Source organism: Schistocerca nitens, chromosome 1 (genome assembly GCF_023898315.1).
Source record: "Schistocerca nitens isolate TAMUIC-IGC-003100 chromosome 1, iqSchNite1.1, whole genome shotgun sequence".
Taxonomy (NCBI): Eukaryota; Metazoa; Arthropoda; class Insecta; order Orthoptera; family Acrididae; genus Schistocerca; species Schistocerca nitens.
This window is the reverse complement of record NC_064614.1, coordinates 436,338,119-436,357,523: the sequence shown is the minus strand read 5'-3', so window position 1 is coordinate 436,357,523 and position 19,405 is coordinate 436,338,119. Positions and strand designations below refer to the sequence as shown.

General features: G+C 43.7%; 1 protein-coding gene and 1 pseudogene across 1 annotated transcript in view; one reads left to right on the top strand and one right to left on the bottom strand.

The window, feature by feature from the left end:
* Window positions 1-19,405, bottom strand: part of LOC126252797 (probable cytochrome P450 49a1) — a 120,856-nt gene that overhangs the window by 10,886 nt on the left and 90,565 nt on the right. Inside the window, exon 8 of the mRNA XM_049953770.1 lies at window positions 14,002-14,080. Within this exon, the coding sequence (XP_049809727.1) occupies window positions 14,002-14,080 (79 nt within the window). The remainder of the gene's footprint in view (window positions 1-14,001; window positions 14,081-19,405) is intronic.
* Window positions 5,747-5,863, top strand: LOC126206740 (5S ribosomal RNA; annotated as a pseudogene).

Here is a 19,405-nt window from a genome sequence, read left to right as displayed (position 1 = left end):
AGAGCCACGGGTCGTAACACATCTCAAATGTAACGTCCACTGGTCAAACTGCCGTCAATGCGAACAAGAGGTGACCGAGACGTGTAACCAATGGCACCCCATAGCATCACGCTGGGTGATACGCCAGTATGGCGATGACGAATACACGCTTCCAATGTGCGTTCACCGAGATGTCGCCAAACACAGATGCGACCATCATGATGCTGTAACAAAACCTGGATTCATCCGGAAAAATGACGTTTTGCCATTCGTGCACCCTGGTTCGTCGTTGAGTACACCATCGCAGGCGCTCCTGTCTGTGATGCAGCGTCAAGGGTAACCGCAGCCATGGTCTCCGTGCCGACAGTCCATGCTGCTGCAAACGTCGTCGAATTGTTCGTGCAGATGGTTGTTGTCTTGCAAACGTCCCCATCTGTTGACTCAGGGATCGAGACGTGGCTGCACGATCCGTTACAGCCATGTGGATAAGATGCCTGTCATCTCGACTGCTAGTGATACGAGGCCGTTGGGATCCAGGACGGCGTTCCATATTACGGTCCTGAACCCACCGATTCCATATTCTGCTAACGGTCATTGGATCTCGACCAACGCGAGCAGCAATGTCGCGATACGATAAACCGCAATCGCGATAGGCTACAATCCGACCTTTAAAGTCGGAAACGTGATGGTTCTAATTTCTCCTCCTTACACGAGGCATCACAACAACGTTTCACCAGGCAACGCCGGTCAATTGCTGTTTGTGTATGAGAAATCGGTTGGAAACTTTCCTCATGTCAGCACGTTGTAGGTGTCGCCACCGATGCCAACCTTGTGTGAATGCTCTGAAAAGCTAATCATTTGCATATCACAGCATCTTCTTCCTGTCGGTTAAATTTCGCGTCTGTAGCACGTCATCTTCGTGGTGTAGCAATTTTAAAGGCCAGTAGTGTACAAACATCTGATAAATGAAACATCTGGTAAGGCGGGAATGGCTAAAGGAGAAATTCGAAGATGTTCAAGTATGCATGAGTTTGGGAAAGATTTATGCCACCTACAGGAAAATTAAAGAGATGTTTGCAGTAAATGGAAGAAGCTGTTTGAATATCAAAATGTCAGGTTGTAAGCCAGTACTAAGCAAAGAAGGGAAAGCTGAAATGTGGAAGGAACAGATTGTAAACCACATAAAGAAAAGAAAATTGATGAAATTATTACGAAAAGATAAGAGGAAGTGGATGAAGATGAGACGGGGGATGTGACACAGCAAAAATGGTTCAAATGGCTCTGAGCACTATGGGACTCAACTGCTGAGGTCATTAGTCCCCTAGAACTTAGAACTAGTTAAACCTAACTAACCTAAGGACATCACAAACATCCATGCCCGAGGCAGGATTCGAACCTGCGACCGTAGCGGTCTTGCGGTTCCAGACTGCAGCGCCTTTAACCGCACGGCCACTTCGGCCGGCCAGCAAAAAGAATCTAACAATGCAAAGACTGAATGAAAATAGGCACCTGTAGTAGACAACATTTCAATTGTTTAGTTCCTTAGGAGAGCTCTGCCATCTGGTATGCGAAAGGATGGGTGAAAATTATTAAACTATATGAAAAAAAACGTGAATTATTTACAAACTATGGCGTGCACATGCTTTAGTCAACATGTGAATGTCACTACAGATATTCTGATTTAGGTTATGACATGTTCGATATGCCTGCCACTATTGTTGATGATATGGCGCAGACGAATAGCGAAATTCTGCATGACCTGCTGAAGTGTCGGAACATCGACGCCGTCGATGACATCCTGAATGCATGTTTTCAGTTCAGCAGTGGTTTTGGCGTTATAGCTGTACACCTTGTCTTTAACATAGCCCCAGAAAAAGGAGTCGCATGTGTCAGATCCGGAGAATAGGGAGGCCAAATCGTGCCTGTGCCAGTGGCTTCTGGGTACCCAGAATGTGGTCCCTACAGTGCTCCTCCAGGACATCAAACACTCTCCTGCTTCGATGGGGTCGAGCTCCGTCTTGCCAGAACCACATATTGTCGAAATCAGGGTCACTTTAGATAATGGGGATGAAATCATCTTCCAAAACCTTCACGCACCTTTCGGCAGTCACCGTGCCATCAAGGAATATCGCACCGATTATTCCATGACTGGGCACTGTACACCACACAGTCACCCGTTGAGGGAGAAGAGACTTCTCGACCGCGAAATGCGGATTCTCAGTTCCCTAAGTGCGCCAATTTTGCATATTGACGAACCCATCCAAATGAAACTGGGCTTCGTTACTAAACCAAACCATACAGCGCGTACTAATTCCCATCATGTCCGGCGGCCAACCGTGCAGTTTGAACGTTCTAATGCAAACCGTTCAGACTTTATGGCAATTTTATTTCATATAGTTCAATTATTTTCACCCTGTATATCAGACTGGTGAACCACCTTCAAACTTCCCCAAATTGAAGAACAGTGTGGCACTCAGGAAAACTTCAACAAGTACTGAATATTTTCTAGAGTTTTGAGACTAACCTTGCGGTGACACTTACTCAGAGAATTTCCTGTGACGTCACGCCAAGTCCTGGTCATTAGCTCGTAAAATTACAATATGAGTGATCCTGCTAGGCGTCAGCATTGTACAGAGGGTTGTTATTAGCTGAAGAGAGGGTCGAATCGATAAGAATTCCCGTGGGTGATAAAGCTGCCAATGATTTTTCTGAACGGTAAAAGACAGCAAATGGTTGACAAATTTCGACAACTGCTCTGAACATGGTAACCCATGGACCGAGTTGAAGAGAAAGAACTGGGTCTGTTGGGGCCAGAAAGCAGAGTGTTATCGGCAGTATTGAGTTAAGAAGACGAACTGTCATTTTAGGGCAAGAACATGTGATTTAACAGGGACAGCTCCACTTTAATGACAGGTGATGGCTGCGTCTATCTGAGAACATTGTACAGAAAGTTAGCCCAATCAGGTGCTTTTATTCGGCAAGATCGGGGAGTAAGAGTTAGCTGTCAGAGGTGCATGTCGAATAAAAAAGACTTGGAGAATAAATCTCTCAGTCTGCAGCTGAGATTGTGCTGGTTTGAAATTTACTGACCGAGGCTCTAATCTTGAACCTAAGCTATATTGGATAATGTTCTTACCGTCTCACTTGTCCTGTCCTCACAGCTTCACGTCTGCCACTACCTCTTTCTGTTTACCAAACTCCAAAGAAGCTCTCCTGAGTGCTAAACTGCTGGGTACTGCAGTGAGCGGTATACTTCGATTCAAATACATGATTGCTTGACATTTCATACGATGGACAGTTTTCTTAAAATACAGGTGTTAAAACTATTAAAATGAAACTCAATGAAATATCCAATGGTCCGCATAACTGTATTTTTTCAGGTCATTTATAAACCCGCACAACTGGATTCATAACTTTTGAGTTGCATGTTCAGTGCAAATATCTGCACAAAACAGATTTTTAAAATTATTGTAGTTATCTGAGTTACCTAAAATACTGAATGACTAGATGCAATCACGGAAGAAAATATTAAGCACCAAGCTAGAAAATGTGTGGCTCACATACGAACCACAAGAATGGGCATATATATATTTAATAAATGCAACCTGTAAGTTCATACCAAAAGAAAGTATTTACGAGGTGCATTCAAGTTCTAAGGCCTCCAATTTTTTTTCTAATTAACTACTCACCCGAAATCGATGAAACTGGCGTTACTTCTCGACGTAATCGCCCTGCAGACGTATACATTTTTCACAACGCTGACGCCATGATTCCATGGCAGCGGCGAAGGCTTATTTAGGAGTCTGTTTTGACCACTGGAAAATCGCTGAGGCAATAGCTGCACGGCTGGTGAATGTGCGGCCACGGAGAGTGTCTTTCATTGTTGGAAAAAGCCAAAAGTCACTAGGAGCCAGGTCAGGTGAGTAGAGAGCATGAGGAATCACTTCAAAGTTATCACGAAGAAACTGTTGCATAACGTTAGCTCGATGTGCGGGTGTGTTGTCTTGGTGAAACAGCATACGCGCAGCCCTTCCCGGACGTTTTTGTTGCAGTGCAGGAAGGAATTTGTTCTTCAAAACATTTTCGTAAGGATGCACCTGTTACCGTAGTGCCCTTTGGAACGCAATGGGTAAGGATTACGCCCTCGCTGTCCCAGAACATGGACACCATCATTTTTTCAGCACTGGTGGTTACCTGAAATTTTTTTGGTGGCGGTGAATCTGTGTGCTTCAATTGAGCTGACTGGCGCTTTGTTTCTGGATTGAAAAATGGCATCCACTTCTCATCCATTGTCACAACCGATGAAAAGAAAGTCCCATTCATGCTGTCGTTGCGTGTCAACATTACTTGGCAACATGCCACACGGGCAGCCATGTGGTCGTCCGTCAGCATTCGTGGCACCCACCTGGATGACACTTTTCGCATTTTCAGGTCGTCATGCAGGATTGTGTGCACAGAACCCACAGAAATGCCAACTCAGGAGGCGATCTGTTCAACAGTCATTCGGCGATCCCCCAAAACAATTCTCTCCAATTTCTCGATCATGTCGTCAGACCGGCTTGTGCGAGCCCGAGGTTGTTTCGGTTTGTTGTCACACGATGTTCTGCCTTCATTAAACTGTTGCACCCACGAACGCACTTTTTACACATCCATAACTCCATCACCACATGTCTCCTTCAACTGTCGATGAATTTCAATTGGTTTCACACCACGCAAATTCAGAAAACGAATGATTTCACGCTGTTCAAGTAAGGAAAACGTCGCCATTTTAAGTATTTAAAACAGTTCTCATTCTCGCCGCTGGCGGTAAAATTCCATCTGCCGTATGGTGCTGCCATCTCTGGGACGTATTGACAATGAACGCGGCCTCATTTTAAAACAATGCGCATGTTTCTATCTCTTTCAAGTCCGGAGAAAAAAAATCGGAGGCCTTAGAACTTGAATGCACCTCGTACAAATGGTATGTCACAGGTTACAGAATGCCGCAGTGTAACAACTGGCGTGGCTAGGCAAAGATTTCAACACTCCTCAGTTTATAAAAAAACCATGGTCAAATGATAAAAAGACTATCGTCAATGATGAAAGTTAAGTACAAACCGAAAGAATAGAATTAGGAATCTGAACTGATCCTTAACTAAACAAAAGTGAAACAGTAACTCAAATGTAGATGGGGACCATCGCCGTGTGATGTGGATCAATTGTCAAAAACGAGACTGACCTTGGTTAACTCGCTAACTGTACACATTCCGATTGAAATACGCTCTTGTCGGCCTATGTCAAGCAACGAAATGCCCCTCATAGATGTTATTCAGGGAAGTAGTGGACCCTGCAGTGACTGAAGAATAAAAATTAGTTGTTTTCATCAGTAATTTTATTTTATTCTTCAGTCAGTACAGGGCCCGGTAGGCCCTGAACAACATCTATGAGGGCCAGTTCGTTGCTTGATATAGGCCGACAAAAGCGTAATTTAATCGGAATGTGTACAGTTCGCGATTTAACACAAGCTAGTCTCGTTTTTGGCAATTAATCCACATCACATGGCGATGGTCCCCATCTACTTTTCACTTGAGTTACTGTTTCGCTGTTTTTAATGAAGGATCAGTTCTGAGTCCTAATCCTTCATCATTGATGATAGTATTTTTATCATTTTGCCTAGCCACGCCAGTTGTTACACTGCGGCATTCTGTAACCTATGGCATAGCATTTGTAAGTACTTTTTTCGGAATGAACTTACAGGTTGCATTTATTAAGTAGGCTACATATATGGGGCAACGGCCTTGCCGCAGTGGATACACCGGTTCCCGTGAGATCACCGAAGTTAAGCGCTGTCGGGAGTGGCCGGCAGTTGGGTGGGTGACCATCCAGCTGCCATGTGCTGTTGCCATTTTTCTGGGTGCACTCAGCCTCGTGATGCCTATTGAGGAGCTACTCGACCGATTGGTAGCGGCTCCGGTCAAAGAAAACCATCTAAACGACCGGGAGAGCGGTGTGCTGACCACACGCCCCTCCTATCCGCATCCTCAACTGAGGGTGGCACGGCGGTCGCATGGTCCCGATGGGCCACTTGTGGCCTGAAGACGGAGTGCTATATATATGGCCGTTCTTGTGGGGTATATGTGATCCACACGTTTCCTAGCTTGATGCTTAATATTATCTTCCATGTTTACGTCTAGTCATTCAGTATTTTAGGATATCTCAGATAACTACATTAATTTTAAAAAATATTTTGTACAGATATTTGCACCAGAAGTTGCGACTCAAAAGTTGCGGAAACGGTTGTGTGGATTTGTAAATCGCCTGGACCATTGGACATTCCATTCAGTTTCGTTTTAATAGTTTTAGTTTAAAATAACTGTTCACTGTATGAAATGTCAAGCAATCATGTACAACTATTTTAGCTGTGGTTGCCCTAGTTTCAAAATTATCTATTCGAATAACTTTGTAATAGGCGCCATAGCTAGTCGTCTAGCATGGGTAGCCGCCAGCCAGTCAACGTTCTTTCACAGGTACCACGTGCTTGTTGCACTGCCTATTTTGTATGCACAAGCAGAGGCTGGCCTAGTGTGGCTGGCTGCACTCTAGCTTGACTGACCCTGCCACTGCAATCTTCCAGTCACAAAGTTATTTTATTCGATCTACAATCTAGCAAGCTATATAGGACATCTTTAGCTTCTGTGAAGTGTCTGACAGATACTGGTAGAAGTAAAGCTGTGGGGTGGGTCATGAGTTTGGAAAGTAGGAGAAGGCAGCTAGTTAGTAGTCCATGGATCAACCAATAAGAGCATCCCCTGTGAAAGTAAAGGTTCTGGGTTCGAGTCCCGCTTCTTAATCTACCAGAAAGTTTTAAGTGTAAACCGTATTGTTGAATGCAAATTGAAGCGTTTCTTTTTTATCTTTGAATTGTCATTCAGACTCTTTTCTTTGTTGCGATTGGTGAAGAAGATACAAGGAGAAAACTGAGGTCTAATAGGAGACGTTTCCAGTGAAATGGTCTGATCTTGGAATTTCTCTGAGTGCAGTTGGCAACCAGTAGTGCCGAAGCTGTGGTCTTCCAAACTTATATCGTGGAATGAAACAAGGCTGGCGACTGTTTATTTCAATAGACCTCTAGTCGGCCTCTAGTGTACGTACTGTTAGTCATCACAGCTTACGAGCTTCTACTGATACAATAAAGTAACAACTGTTCATTTTGATACAAACAATAAAGAGTGCGCAAACACATTTACAGAGTGTTCTAGATTTAAGTTGCTTAGCTTACAGTAAATGTTATTACAATTAGATCTGCTATCAGGCTGAAATTATTACATAGATGGGCATAAATATCAATCTATGTGTAGTTCGTTACGAATCTATCGTTAAATTCGTCATCCATCTATCCTTCTGGATTTTTATGTCTTCCTTTTGTGTGGACCTTATTATAAAATCAGTTACAGTCCATACCGGATCTCCAGAGGTGAGTCAGTCCAGAAAAGGTAGACTGTGACCAGTGTTCTAGAATTCGTTTAAAACGTTAGCTGTGCATCTCGTTTAACATTTGTTATGAGAGACAATGTCATTTACATCACTGTTTCGTCATCACATTGACAATGAGGTGTCCAATACGCCAACTTTGTGCAAATGGACTCGAGAAGATCTGTTAGTATTCGAAAAATTGACCATATTATCTGCCTAAGTTTTTTAGACTTTGTAAACAATATGTGTCTTGGTGTAAACTGCTGTAAACCTGCATAGAGCTTAACCTCTATATGTTTCTTTTGTTTCGCACAGCTTTTCCTGAGACAAATTTCATTATTTAACGATTTTTCTTTGCTAGTGATGCTGAAATACCAGGACCACAACGTACTAACTTGTCCTTTTGCTGCCGGCCGCGGTGGTCTCGCGGTTCTAGGCGCGCAGTCAGGAACCGTGCGACTGCTACGGTCGCAGGTTCGAATCCTGCCTCGGGCATGGATGTGTGTGATGTCCTTAGGTTAGTTAGGTTTAAGTAGTTCTAAGTTCTAGGGGACTGATGACCTCAGAAGTTAAGTCCCATAGTGCTCAGAGCCATTTGAACCATTTTTTTTTGTCCTTTTGCTCCAGTTTCGTACCAGATTGTCTTCAAGCGCTCTGTAAACTTGTTAGGCTATCATTAGTGCTTTGCGTAGTTTCAAGAATATTTTTATTTTGGAGCTTCCACAAGTATGAATGTTTTGCTCAGACATAGCAGCCTTTCAGTTGAAACTTTCTTCCATACTTGTGCTCAGAATAAAGCGCAACCATTGGGACTTCCCTTATAAATTTTTAGGCTGTCTGCCCACTTTTCTCTTAGGTGCGATGTGTGTGAGAACCACTACAGAGTCTGTTCCATAAGTAATGCGACCAATTTTTCTGACGCAACGGTACACCACATCATGTTGTAACCGGCTGGGCTAAGTGGAGGGGGGTGTTAGCTTCAAAACGCTCTTTGTCTCATTCGACTACGAGCTGCCGGATAATCAGGACGTGCGTTTCCGTCAACCCCGTTTTGAGTTTATGTAACTTGGCGCAATGGATCGTTCTGTAGAGCAACGGTGCGCTATCAGATTTTGCGTTAAACTTGGGAAGTCCGCAACCGAAACGTTTCCATTACTTCAGCATGCCTTTGGGAATGATTGCTTGTCCAAATCACAAGTTTTCCGATGGTAAAAGCCGTTCATGGATGGCCAATAGGAGATCACCGACGAACCTCGCAGTGGACGGCCATCAACCACACGAGTCGGCGAAAATGTGATGGGTGTGCGCGATTGTTTGAACTCTGACAGATTGCTGAGCCTTCAGTTGATAGCACAAACTCTAAACATGTCAGAGAGAACCGTTTTCCGCATTGTGACCGAAGATTTGAACGTGAGAAAGGTGTGTGCTAAACTCGTCCCATGTGCGTGCTTCGATGCCGAGAAATGTTCGAAATGTGTGAAAATGATCCTCATTTTTTAAACCCAGTTATCAATGGTGATGAGTTGTGGATTTGTCGTATGACCCTGAGACAAAAAGGCAGAGTTCAGAGTGGCACACCCCATCGTTGCCCTATCCCAAGAAGGCACGCATGAGCAAGTCCAGGATCAAAATCATGCTAGTTGTTTTCTTTGACGCCAGAGACATTGTCCACCACGAATTCATACCTATCGGGACTACAGTGAACTCAGCTTTCTACTTGGAAGTGCTCAAAGGACTGTAAAGGAGGGTCTCGCACTGCCGAAGCGACATCAAGGACATGTGAACGGTTCACCACGACAACACGCCGAGTCACAGCACTTTAATTGTCAACGTCTTCCTGGCCAGGGCCAAGAGCACATTGGTTCCCCAGTCTCCCTACAGTCCTAACCTGGCTCCCGCTGACTTTTTTTGTTTCCTCAGTTCAAAGGAGTCATGAAAGGAAAACATTGGGACACGATTGAAAGCATCCAGGCGCATGTTACATGAGCTCTAAAGGACATTCCAGAAAAGGCATTCCAGGATGCCTTCCCGGCATGGAAACAACGCCTCCACAAGTGTATCAACGGAAGAGGGTGCTACTTTGAAAATTTTTGATTATTTATATGAATATATTCAATAAATGATTTTTTTATGAATTTGGTCACATTACTTATAGAACACACCTTGTATACCTATTATATTATTGGGATCTTTTGGCTGGAGTGGTGATTGTCATAAAGAAACATCGGATGGATCACACTTGGATGTATTTTAATATTCAGGTGTTTGCTGCATTTTTAACCTTTGTAGATTTATCTTCTCGCATATCTGGAGTTCAAAGTTTGAGAGTGGATTTCGCACTGTTCCACCAATGGACGATTGGTATCTGCCACGCTGGATAGCAAAAAGATCGTTAACATCGTTCCATAGATGTGTAATAGCATTCATTTTGCCGTCAGAAAAAAGGCATTTCTGAAGGAAGAAAGCAAATGCGAAAACTTTTGCACTGAGTTGGTCCAGAGGTGTTTGGTAATTTTTGGAGGCGATATGACAGTCCAAGAAATCGTCATGCATACATGAACCTATCAGAGCGCTGTAAATGTTGGCGGCGAGCTCTCCATCACGCTCGTGTCAATGATCTCATGGTATTCAAGTCTTTTTCTCATAAACTCACGACGTTCTTTTTGTGACAACCACAACTCAGTCGTGAACGAATTATAAGTTCCAGAAAGCTAGTCTATTATTTAGTGTTATTTTGTTACTGGAAAACTTTACGCTGTTGAGACGGCGAATACCATCAAAAACTATTTCACTGCTACAGAACTGCACCAACGGGCTTGCTGTAGTGGCAATCCTGTTCCGGTCAGATCACCGAAGTTAAGCACTGTCGGGCTTGGCTGACACTTGGATGGGTCATCGTCCAGGTCTGTCGAGTGCTGTTGGAAATGGGGGTGCACTCAGCTCTTGTGAGGTCAATTGAGGAGCTACTTGACTGAGAGAAGTAGCGACGCTAGTCACAAAAACTGACCATGGCCGGGAGAGTGGTGTGCTGACCACGTGTTCCTCCGTATTCGCATCCGGTGTGGATGACACGGCGTCTGGTCGGTACCGTCACGCCTTAAAAGCCTGTTCGGACGGTGTTTTTATTCTTCTATAGGAGTGCACACAGCTGATCTGGGTCTGCAGACTGACGATTCCTTCGCCATCTGAAGTGCATTTACGTCGCGTATAGAGACTGCATCCATAAAGAAGTATGTGTGCTTCTACGACCACACACAGACAATAAGAGGGGAAGAGAATAGTTACATTCTTATCAAAGCGTGTAAAACTATTATTAATATACAGGGTGAGCCACGTAAGATGTAACGTCCATTTTATTTTCTGAACGAGGTTTTCCACAGTTGATGGTATGCTAAAGAGCATCTAATGTTTTGTGTAGACAATCCTCTGAATAGCCCGCCCGGCTAGCCGCGCGTTCTAACCCGCTGCTTCCCGCGCGGCAAGGGATGCCGGTCCCCGGCATGAATTCGCCCAGCGTATTAGTGTCGAGGTCTGGTGTGCCAGCCAATCTGTGGATGGTTTTGAAGGCGGTCTTCCATCTGCCTCGGCGAATGCGGGCTGTTTTCCCTTATTCCGCCTCAGTTACTCTACGTCGGCGATTGCTGCACAAACACTGTCTCCATGTACGCGTACACCATAATTATTCTACCACGTAAACATTTGGAACTACACTCGTCTGTTATGACACGTTCCCAGGGGGGATTCACTGGGGGCCAAACCGCACAGTAACCCTGGGTTCGGAGTGGGGCGGCGATGAGATGGGTGGACTGCTGTGGCCTGTTGTGGGTTTGTAAACCACTGAGGGCTACAGCGGGACAAAGCCTGTCCGTCGTTTCTAGGTCCCCAGTTTAATACACAATACACACACAATCCTCTGAATTTTGGTAACAGCTGAGATACTGAAACAAGTATGTTTTTTTAATGGAACTGAATACGTCTCACAACTGCGTTCAGTAGCTCTTGGAAAGACAATGATATTGCGCTTGTTAGTATTGATGTTAAAAGCTTGCACCAAAGAGTCCTAGAAATGTACTGAAATTGGAAAGCAACGCGGCTAGAGTCGGCTACTGCGGGACGGAGAGCTCTTATAACAGATTCCGTAGTTATATGCAGTAAGCCCCTCCCCATCTTTTAAGATAAACCTCATTTCCTATATGACATAGGTACAGGGGCAGCTACAATTTTTATGTAAGGAACTATGGCATATGGGACTTTGGAAAACTATTTCATATGTGTGTACGTTTCCAGGTTTTTGTGGAAACAGCAACAGCATCTTCAGGCAGATTACCATTTCGACAGCATTTGACATTCGCCCTATAAAAGTAGCAAGTCTAACGTCTACTCATTGGTGTACAAGCCTGCATGTAAGAAGTGTTGAAGCAGAAATGACCTACCGATACATACGTATTCTTTTAAAATAATTTATTCGCGGTAAAAATGGAAATGTCGTGTGGCTAGGGCCTCCCGTCGGGTAGACCGTTCGCCTGGTGCAGGTCTTTCGATTTGACGCCACTTCGGCGACCTGCGCGTCGATGGGGATGAAATGATGATGATTGGGACAACACAACACCCAGTCCCTGGGCGGAGAAAATTTCCGACCCAGCCGGGAATCGAACCCGGGCCCTTAGGATTGACAGTCTGTCACACTGACCACTCAGCTCGGTAATCAGCATTATCATGGAATATAAATTCGAATCGTCGTTACATAGAGCAGGGAATGAGCCTCATTTCGGGAAAAGTGATACCAGTTGCAAGAATCTAAAGCAGAAATGACTTACCGACAGACTACACAGTTTCTGCCAATTCTGCAGTGTAGATAAGTAAACAGTCTAAAGGCTTGATACAACGAGGTAGCGTGGCATGAGCGTGTTTACGACACAGGAGCCGATAATGGCCAACCTGCTTTGCAGTTTTAGAATATTTTTCAGATTCTTTTGCGAAGAGTTTCAGCCTCAAAATTAATAAGCATTACATCACTGCACTCGCCTTTTCAGGCGCTTTCGGATGCTGTTAATTCTACTTCAGTATCTCGATCAATACAAGAGTTAAGATTCTTTATTACGCACCAAAGTACTTGCATCTTAGCGTACTATCATCTACCAAAAACCTCGTTTTGATATCTGGAACCGATCACGAAATAGAAGGGGTTTACGTCTTACGTGACTCACCCTGTGTAAGTGCGATCTATGATTTCTGTCAATCGTTTGCATTAAAATGGCATACTAGGCGTTTACGCGGAGTGGAAGGACTACTTTCGTCAACCACCGCAAGAAGATTTCTGTGTAAACGGTACCTCGATACTAACAAGGGAACCTCCCCATCGCACCCCCCTCAGATTTAGTTATAAATTGACACAGTGGATAGGCCTTCAAAAACTGAACATATATCAATCGAGAAAACAGGAAGAAGTTGTGTGGAACTATGAAAAAACAAGCAAAATATACACTGAGTAGTCCATGTGGAAGATAAGCAACATAAATGACAACGATACATGATGAGCGCCGTGCTCTCGTGGTTAGAGTGTGGAACTGCGGAACGAAAGGTCCTTGCTTCGAATCCTCCCTCGAGTGAAAATTTTACTTTCTTTATTTTCGCAAAGTTACGATCTGTCCGTTCATTCATTGACGTCTCTGTTCATTGTAATAAGTTTAATGTCTGTGTTTTGCGACCGCACCGCAAAACCGTGCGATTAGTAGACGAAAGGACGTGCCTCTCCAATGGGAACCGAAAACATTTGATCGCAAGGTCATAGGTCAACCAATTCCTCCACAGGAAAACACGTCTGATATATTCTTTACGACACTGGTGACGGCATGTGCGTCACATGAGAGGAATATGTTGTCGACCCACCTAACTTGCACACTTGGCGAATGGGTAAAAAGATTCTTCTAACTTACCCGATTTAGGTTTTCTTGTGGATGTGATAATCACTCCCAAAAAAGTGATGAAAACATAAGAGTTTGTCACATAAACTGCATCAAATTAATGCAACAGTTTCACAGTCGCACAGTTTTCCCTGTGCTCTGTCAAAACATATGTTTTTTTACGTTTTCAAATGTTTCCGTGCGTAGACCGTCAAATCCTGTATATGTCCAAGCAAATCTGAACATGTCCTGGAATTTTGGAGAGCGAAGTTGATTATGTGTGAGTGCCTGAACTTTGATAATTATCTGAAAATAAAAAATTAAACTTTTCACTCGAGAGAAGATTTGAACCCAGGACCTGTCGTGCCGCAGCTGCTCACGCTAACCACGGGACCACGGCGCTCGTAAGCGAACACACTCCTTAATGTTGCCTATCTTGCGCATCGACTACTCAGTTTGTATATTTTGCTTATTTTTTTCATAGTTCCACACAACTTCTTCCTGTTTTCTCGATTGATCTGTGTACAGTTTTTCAAGGCCTATCCCTGTGCCATCTTATAACTAAATCTGAGGGGTGTGCGATGGGGAGGTTCCCTTGTAAGTTTTTATTCTGCTTCTGCAGATGTGCGTAGTAGCAAATTTGACCTTTGGCATGTTGATACCTTACCCCTTTAGGTATGTGGTAATCGTCGATCACAGCATCAGACTGAAGACATCTGCCATTTCCGATTATAACTGGATACATTCTGAAAAAATTAAAAAAAAGACATGGACGTAAGTTTGTAACAATACATCTGTAAGTGACATACGTATTCTTTTAAAATAATTTATACATCGTAATCAGCACTATCGTGGAATATAAATTCGAAGAGTGTCGGATGACAGTCGTTACTTAGAGCAGGGAATAGGCCCGTTTCGCGAAAAGTAATACCAGTTGCAAGAATCTGAAGAAATTTCAGCTACTGATAGAAGCTAAAAGCTATCTAAGCAGAAGCTCATCAGAGTGTTGCTTGGATTCGGACGATCAAAGAAGTTTCGTGATCCTAAGATAACATTGTTGGCTAAGATAATAGAATAACACAAAGAAAACTGAGAAGACAAGAGACGATAGCGCTAGGCTTTCAGTGACGGTGAAGGAACGAAGTTAGCAGCTTCGATTTTATAGAGGTAGAAAAATTTGGAGATTTGTGGTAAGGTCTTAAGGGACCACACTGCTGAGGTCATTGGTCCCTAAGCCTACACACTACTTGATCTAACTTAAACTGACTTACGCTATAGACAACACACACACCCATGCCCGAGGGAGGACTCGAACCTCTGATGTGGGAAACCGTATAGAGGTAAAAAACTAAAAAAAAAAAAAAACAAAGCTTCAGACGTGATATGCACTGAATTATACTAAGAATCCATTGCCGCTAATTAATATAAGAAAGAAGGATGGCCACAGTCGAGAATCCAGTCAACATACTTTTCGTTCCAGGTCGATAAAGTAGAATAAAATGTTAAGAATTCCATGGAAAATAGGGGTAAATTAGATAGGCAATTTGTATTCCACGGTTGTGCTGATTACTGTGAAAAACGCCTCCATGTCAAATTATAGCCGCTTGAATGATTTCATTGTAATAGGAATTATTATCTTCCGGTAATTTGGGTATCCAGCGTCATGTTTCACTGTCAGTGTTGCTCTCTCTCTCTCTCTCTCTCTCTCTCTCTCTCTCTCTATATATATATATATATATATATATATATATATATATATATATATATATATATATATAGGGTGATTCAAAAAGAATACCACAAATTTAAAAATGTGTATTTAATGAAAGAAACATAATATAACCTTCTGTTATACATCATTACAAAGAGTATTTAAAAAGGTTTTTTTTCACTCAAAAACAAGTTCAGAGATGTTCAATATGGCCCCCTCCAGACACTCGAGCAATATCAACCCGATACTCCAACTCGTTCCACACTCTCTGTAGCATATCAGGCGTAACAGTTTGGATAGCTGCTGTTATTTCTCGTTTCAAATCATCGATGGTGGCTGGGAGAGGTGGCCGAAACACCATATCCTTAACATACCCCCATAAGAAAAAATCGCAGGGGATAAGATCAGGGCTTCTTGGAGGCCAGTGATGAAGTGCTCTGTCACGGGCTGCCTGGCGGCCGATTCATCGCCTCGGGTAGTTGACGTTCAGGTAGTTACGGACAGATAAGTGCCAGTGTGGTGGCGCTCCATCCTGCTGAAATATGAATTGTTGTGCTTCTTGTTCGAGCTGAGGGAACAGCCAGTTCTCTAACATCTCCAGATACTGTAGTCCAATTACAGTAGCACCTTCGAAGAAAAAGTGACCAAAAACTTTATTGGCTGAAATGGCACAGAAAACGTTCACCTTAGGCGAGTCACGTTCATACTGAGTTGTTTCCCGCGGATTCTCAGTGCCCCATATACAGACATTGTGACGGTTGACTTTCCCGTTAGTGTGGAAAGTTGCTTCATCACTAAACACAATCTTTGAAACGAAAGATTCATCTGTTTCCATTTGAGCCTAGTCAACAGCGCCTCAAGCGAACAAATTAATTCGCCGACAGATAGTGCTTAGCTCTGCCTTTTGTCGTTGCAGAGTTTTAAATTCCTAAAGTTGTGGTATTCTTTTTGAATCACCCCGTATATATATATATATATATATATATATATATATATATATATATATATATATAGGGTGAGATGTTCAGAGATGTTCAATATGGCCCCCTCCAGACACTCGAGCAATATCAACCCGATACTCCAACTCGTTCCACACTCTCTGTAGCATATCAGGCGTAACAGTTTGGATAGCTGCTGTTATTTCTCGTTTCAAATCATCGATGGTGGCTGGGGTGAGTCGCGTAAGACGTAACGCCCCCATTATAACGGGGGTGATTGCACGTATGGACAAGCGGTGTTCGGCGAATCATAGCCGACTATGGGGCACATACTTTGGTACATGCACAATAATCACAACGTTTATATTGACCGAGATAATGAGGCAAGTACATGTTTTTTAAATGGGACGCTATACTTTTTTAACCATCATTCGAACGCTCTGGAAAAGACGCGTATAGTGATGTAACGCATGTTGCTATTGTGATTCAAACTTCGCTTAAAAGACGCTGGGAAATATTGTACGATTGAAGGTAGAGGCGGTCGGAAGCGGCTGCAGACTGTAAACACGCCTCGCGCGACCCGCGGGTCGAGTTGCCGTGCTCTATGCAGCATGCACGGTCTACGCTACGTAGGTACACCCCTCATCCGCCCTCTGTGGGACCGGATACAAGGGCTTAGGTTTGTACATGCTCCTTCAGATAATGCCTAGAAAGCTACCTTACGAGACAGGGAGGTTAGAAAGATGCGGATCGTATTTGTTGTGCGAATTACGACTGCTGGTCTGGTACACTGACCAACGTGAGCACTAGATTTGGTCTGTTTTTCAGGCTCATTTATGCGAATTCTGTGCTAGTTCACTGTTTTTAATGCAGAAACAGTTCACACAAAAGGAACAGACCATAATACTGAGGTATACCGAACAGATTTTACGTTTCTAAAAAAATGGCTCTGAGCACTATGGGACTCAACTGCTGTGGTCATAAGTCCCCTAGAACTTAGAACTACTTAAACCTAACTAACCTAAGGACATCACACACATCCATGCCCGAGGCAGGATTCGAACCTGCGACCGTAGCGGTCGCACGGTTCCGGACTGCGCGCCTAGAACCGCGAGACCACCGCGGCCGGCAACGTTTCTAATAAAACGACTGTACTCGGAAGAGATTTTTTATTTTTATGCTGGTGCGTCTAACGTATCCTCCGTGCGGCGCTACGTAGTGCAACAGTGACCTCTGTAGCCAAACCCGTAAGCTTCGATAACATGTACATAATTTTAGGTGAGGCCATCAGGTATGTTACATGTGCTGACAGTTCGGAATTATTGCTGTTGTTGCTAGGGCCATATTAGAATCTGTTGGTCCAAGTTACTGACATTAACACAACGTAAAGTCGACTAAAATGATATATCTCCCACAATGACTCTTGTTTGAAACTCCCTGGCAGATTAAAACTGCGTTCTGGTCCGGGACATCTCAGTCAATAGAGCATGTGCCCCTGAAAGCCAACGTTTAGTTCCACCAGAGAAGAGAAAGGAGTTGGAAGAACAGTTGAACGGAATGGATAGTGCCTTGAAAATAAATTATAAGATGAACATCAAAAAAAGTAAAACAAGGGTAGTGGAGTGTGTCGAATTAAATCAAGCGATGCTGAGGGAATTAGATTATGAAGTGAGACACTAAAAATAGCATATGAGTTTTGCCGTTTGGACAGCAAAATAACTCATGATGGCCGAAGAATATAGAATGTAGACTGGCAAGAGCAAGAAGTATTTCTGTAAAAGAAGAATTGGTTAACTTCCATACACATTATAAAAATCTATGTACGTGTATGTGTATGTTCCACATCTCCTCCTAAAACACTGGCCGCATTTCAGCCAAACTTGGTACACATATCCCTTACTGTCAGGCAACAATCCCTGTGCTGTCGCGGTATGAACCACCTACCTACCATAGTTCAGGAGATTTGACGTCATAAACATTAAGATGCGTGAAAAATTGCTGCATCATGCTTGACGCGTAAATCTGTTGCTTCTCTGCTACTAACTCTATTTGCAACACATTCTGCAAACAGTATCTACAAATGCCGTTGACTGTACCTAGATAAGTATATCACTGTACGACACATAGTACGAGAGATATAACGCCATAAACACTGATATGCGTGAAAAAAATGCCACATCATGGGGATGTTTTAATTTATTGTCTTTACTACTAAAACTATTCGCAACGAATTTCGTAGACAGTATTCAAAGAAGATGGACCCAAGTAGGGAGAGGAGGGACGTACAGAAAGAGGTGGAGGTTGGAATGGACAGAGAAAGGAAAGAGTATGAGGTGGACAGAGAGAGGGGGAGGAGATGTACAGAGGGAGGGGGGATTGGAGATGGACAGAGGAAGAAGTAGGAAATGGATTAACAGGATTAAAGTACATACCTGGGCCAACCCAGGTATTCAGTTAGTCTAACATACACGCACCAGAAAAAGTTTTGCATCATCTTGGTGCCGATAGTTCCGGAACCTGTACAGAAAATTGAAGATTTTTATTGCTCATGGAAACCACACATTGCGTATTGTACCACCATTCAGCGAGACCTTCAGAGGTGGTGGTCCAGGTTGCTGCACACATCGGTACCTCTAATACCCAATATCACGTCCTCTTGCATTAATGCATGCCTGTATTCGTCATGGCATACTATCCACAAGTTCATCAAGGCACTGTTGGTCCAGATTGTCTCAATCCTCAACGGCGATCCCTCAGAGTGGTTGGTGCGTCACGTCGTCCATAAACAGCCCTTTTCAATCCATCCCAGGCATGTTCGATAGGGTTCATGTCTGTAGAAAATGATGGCCACTCTAGTCGAGCGATGTCGTAATCCTGAAGGTAGTCATTTACAAGATGCGCACGATGGGGGCGCGAACTGATGTCCATGAAGACGAATGCCTCGCCAATATGCTGCCAATATGGTTGCACGATCGGTCGGAGGACGGCATTCACGTATCGTACAGTCTTTACGGCGCTTTCCATGACCACCATCAGTGTACGTCGGCCCCACATAACGCCACCCCAAAACAGCAGGAAACTCAACCTTTCTGCACTCTAAACACGTCTCCGACAGTTATTTGGTTGAAGGCATTTGCGACACTCATCGGTGAAGAGAACGCAAAGCCAATCCTGAGCGGTCCACTCGGCATGTTGCTGGGCCCACTTATACCGCGCTGCATGGTGTCGTGGTTGCATAAATGGACCTCGCCATGGACATCGGGAGAGAAGTTGCGCATCATGCAGCCTATTACACACAGTTTTGAGTCGTTACACGACGTCCTGTGGCTGCACGAAAAGCATTATTCAACATGGTGGCTTAGCTGTCAGGGTTCAAAAACGGTTCAAATGGCTCTGAGCACTTTGGGACTTAACATCTGAGG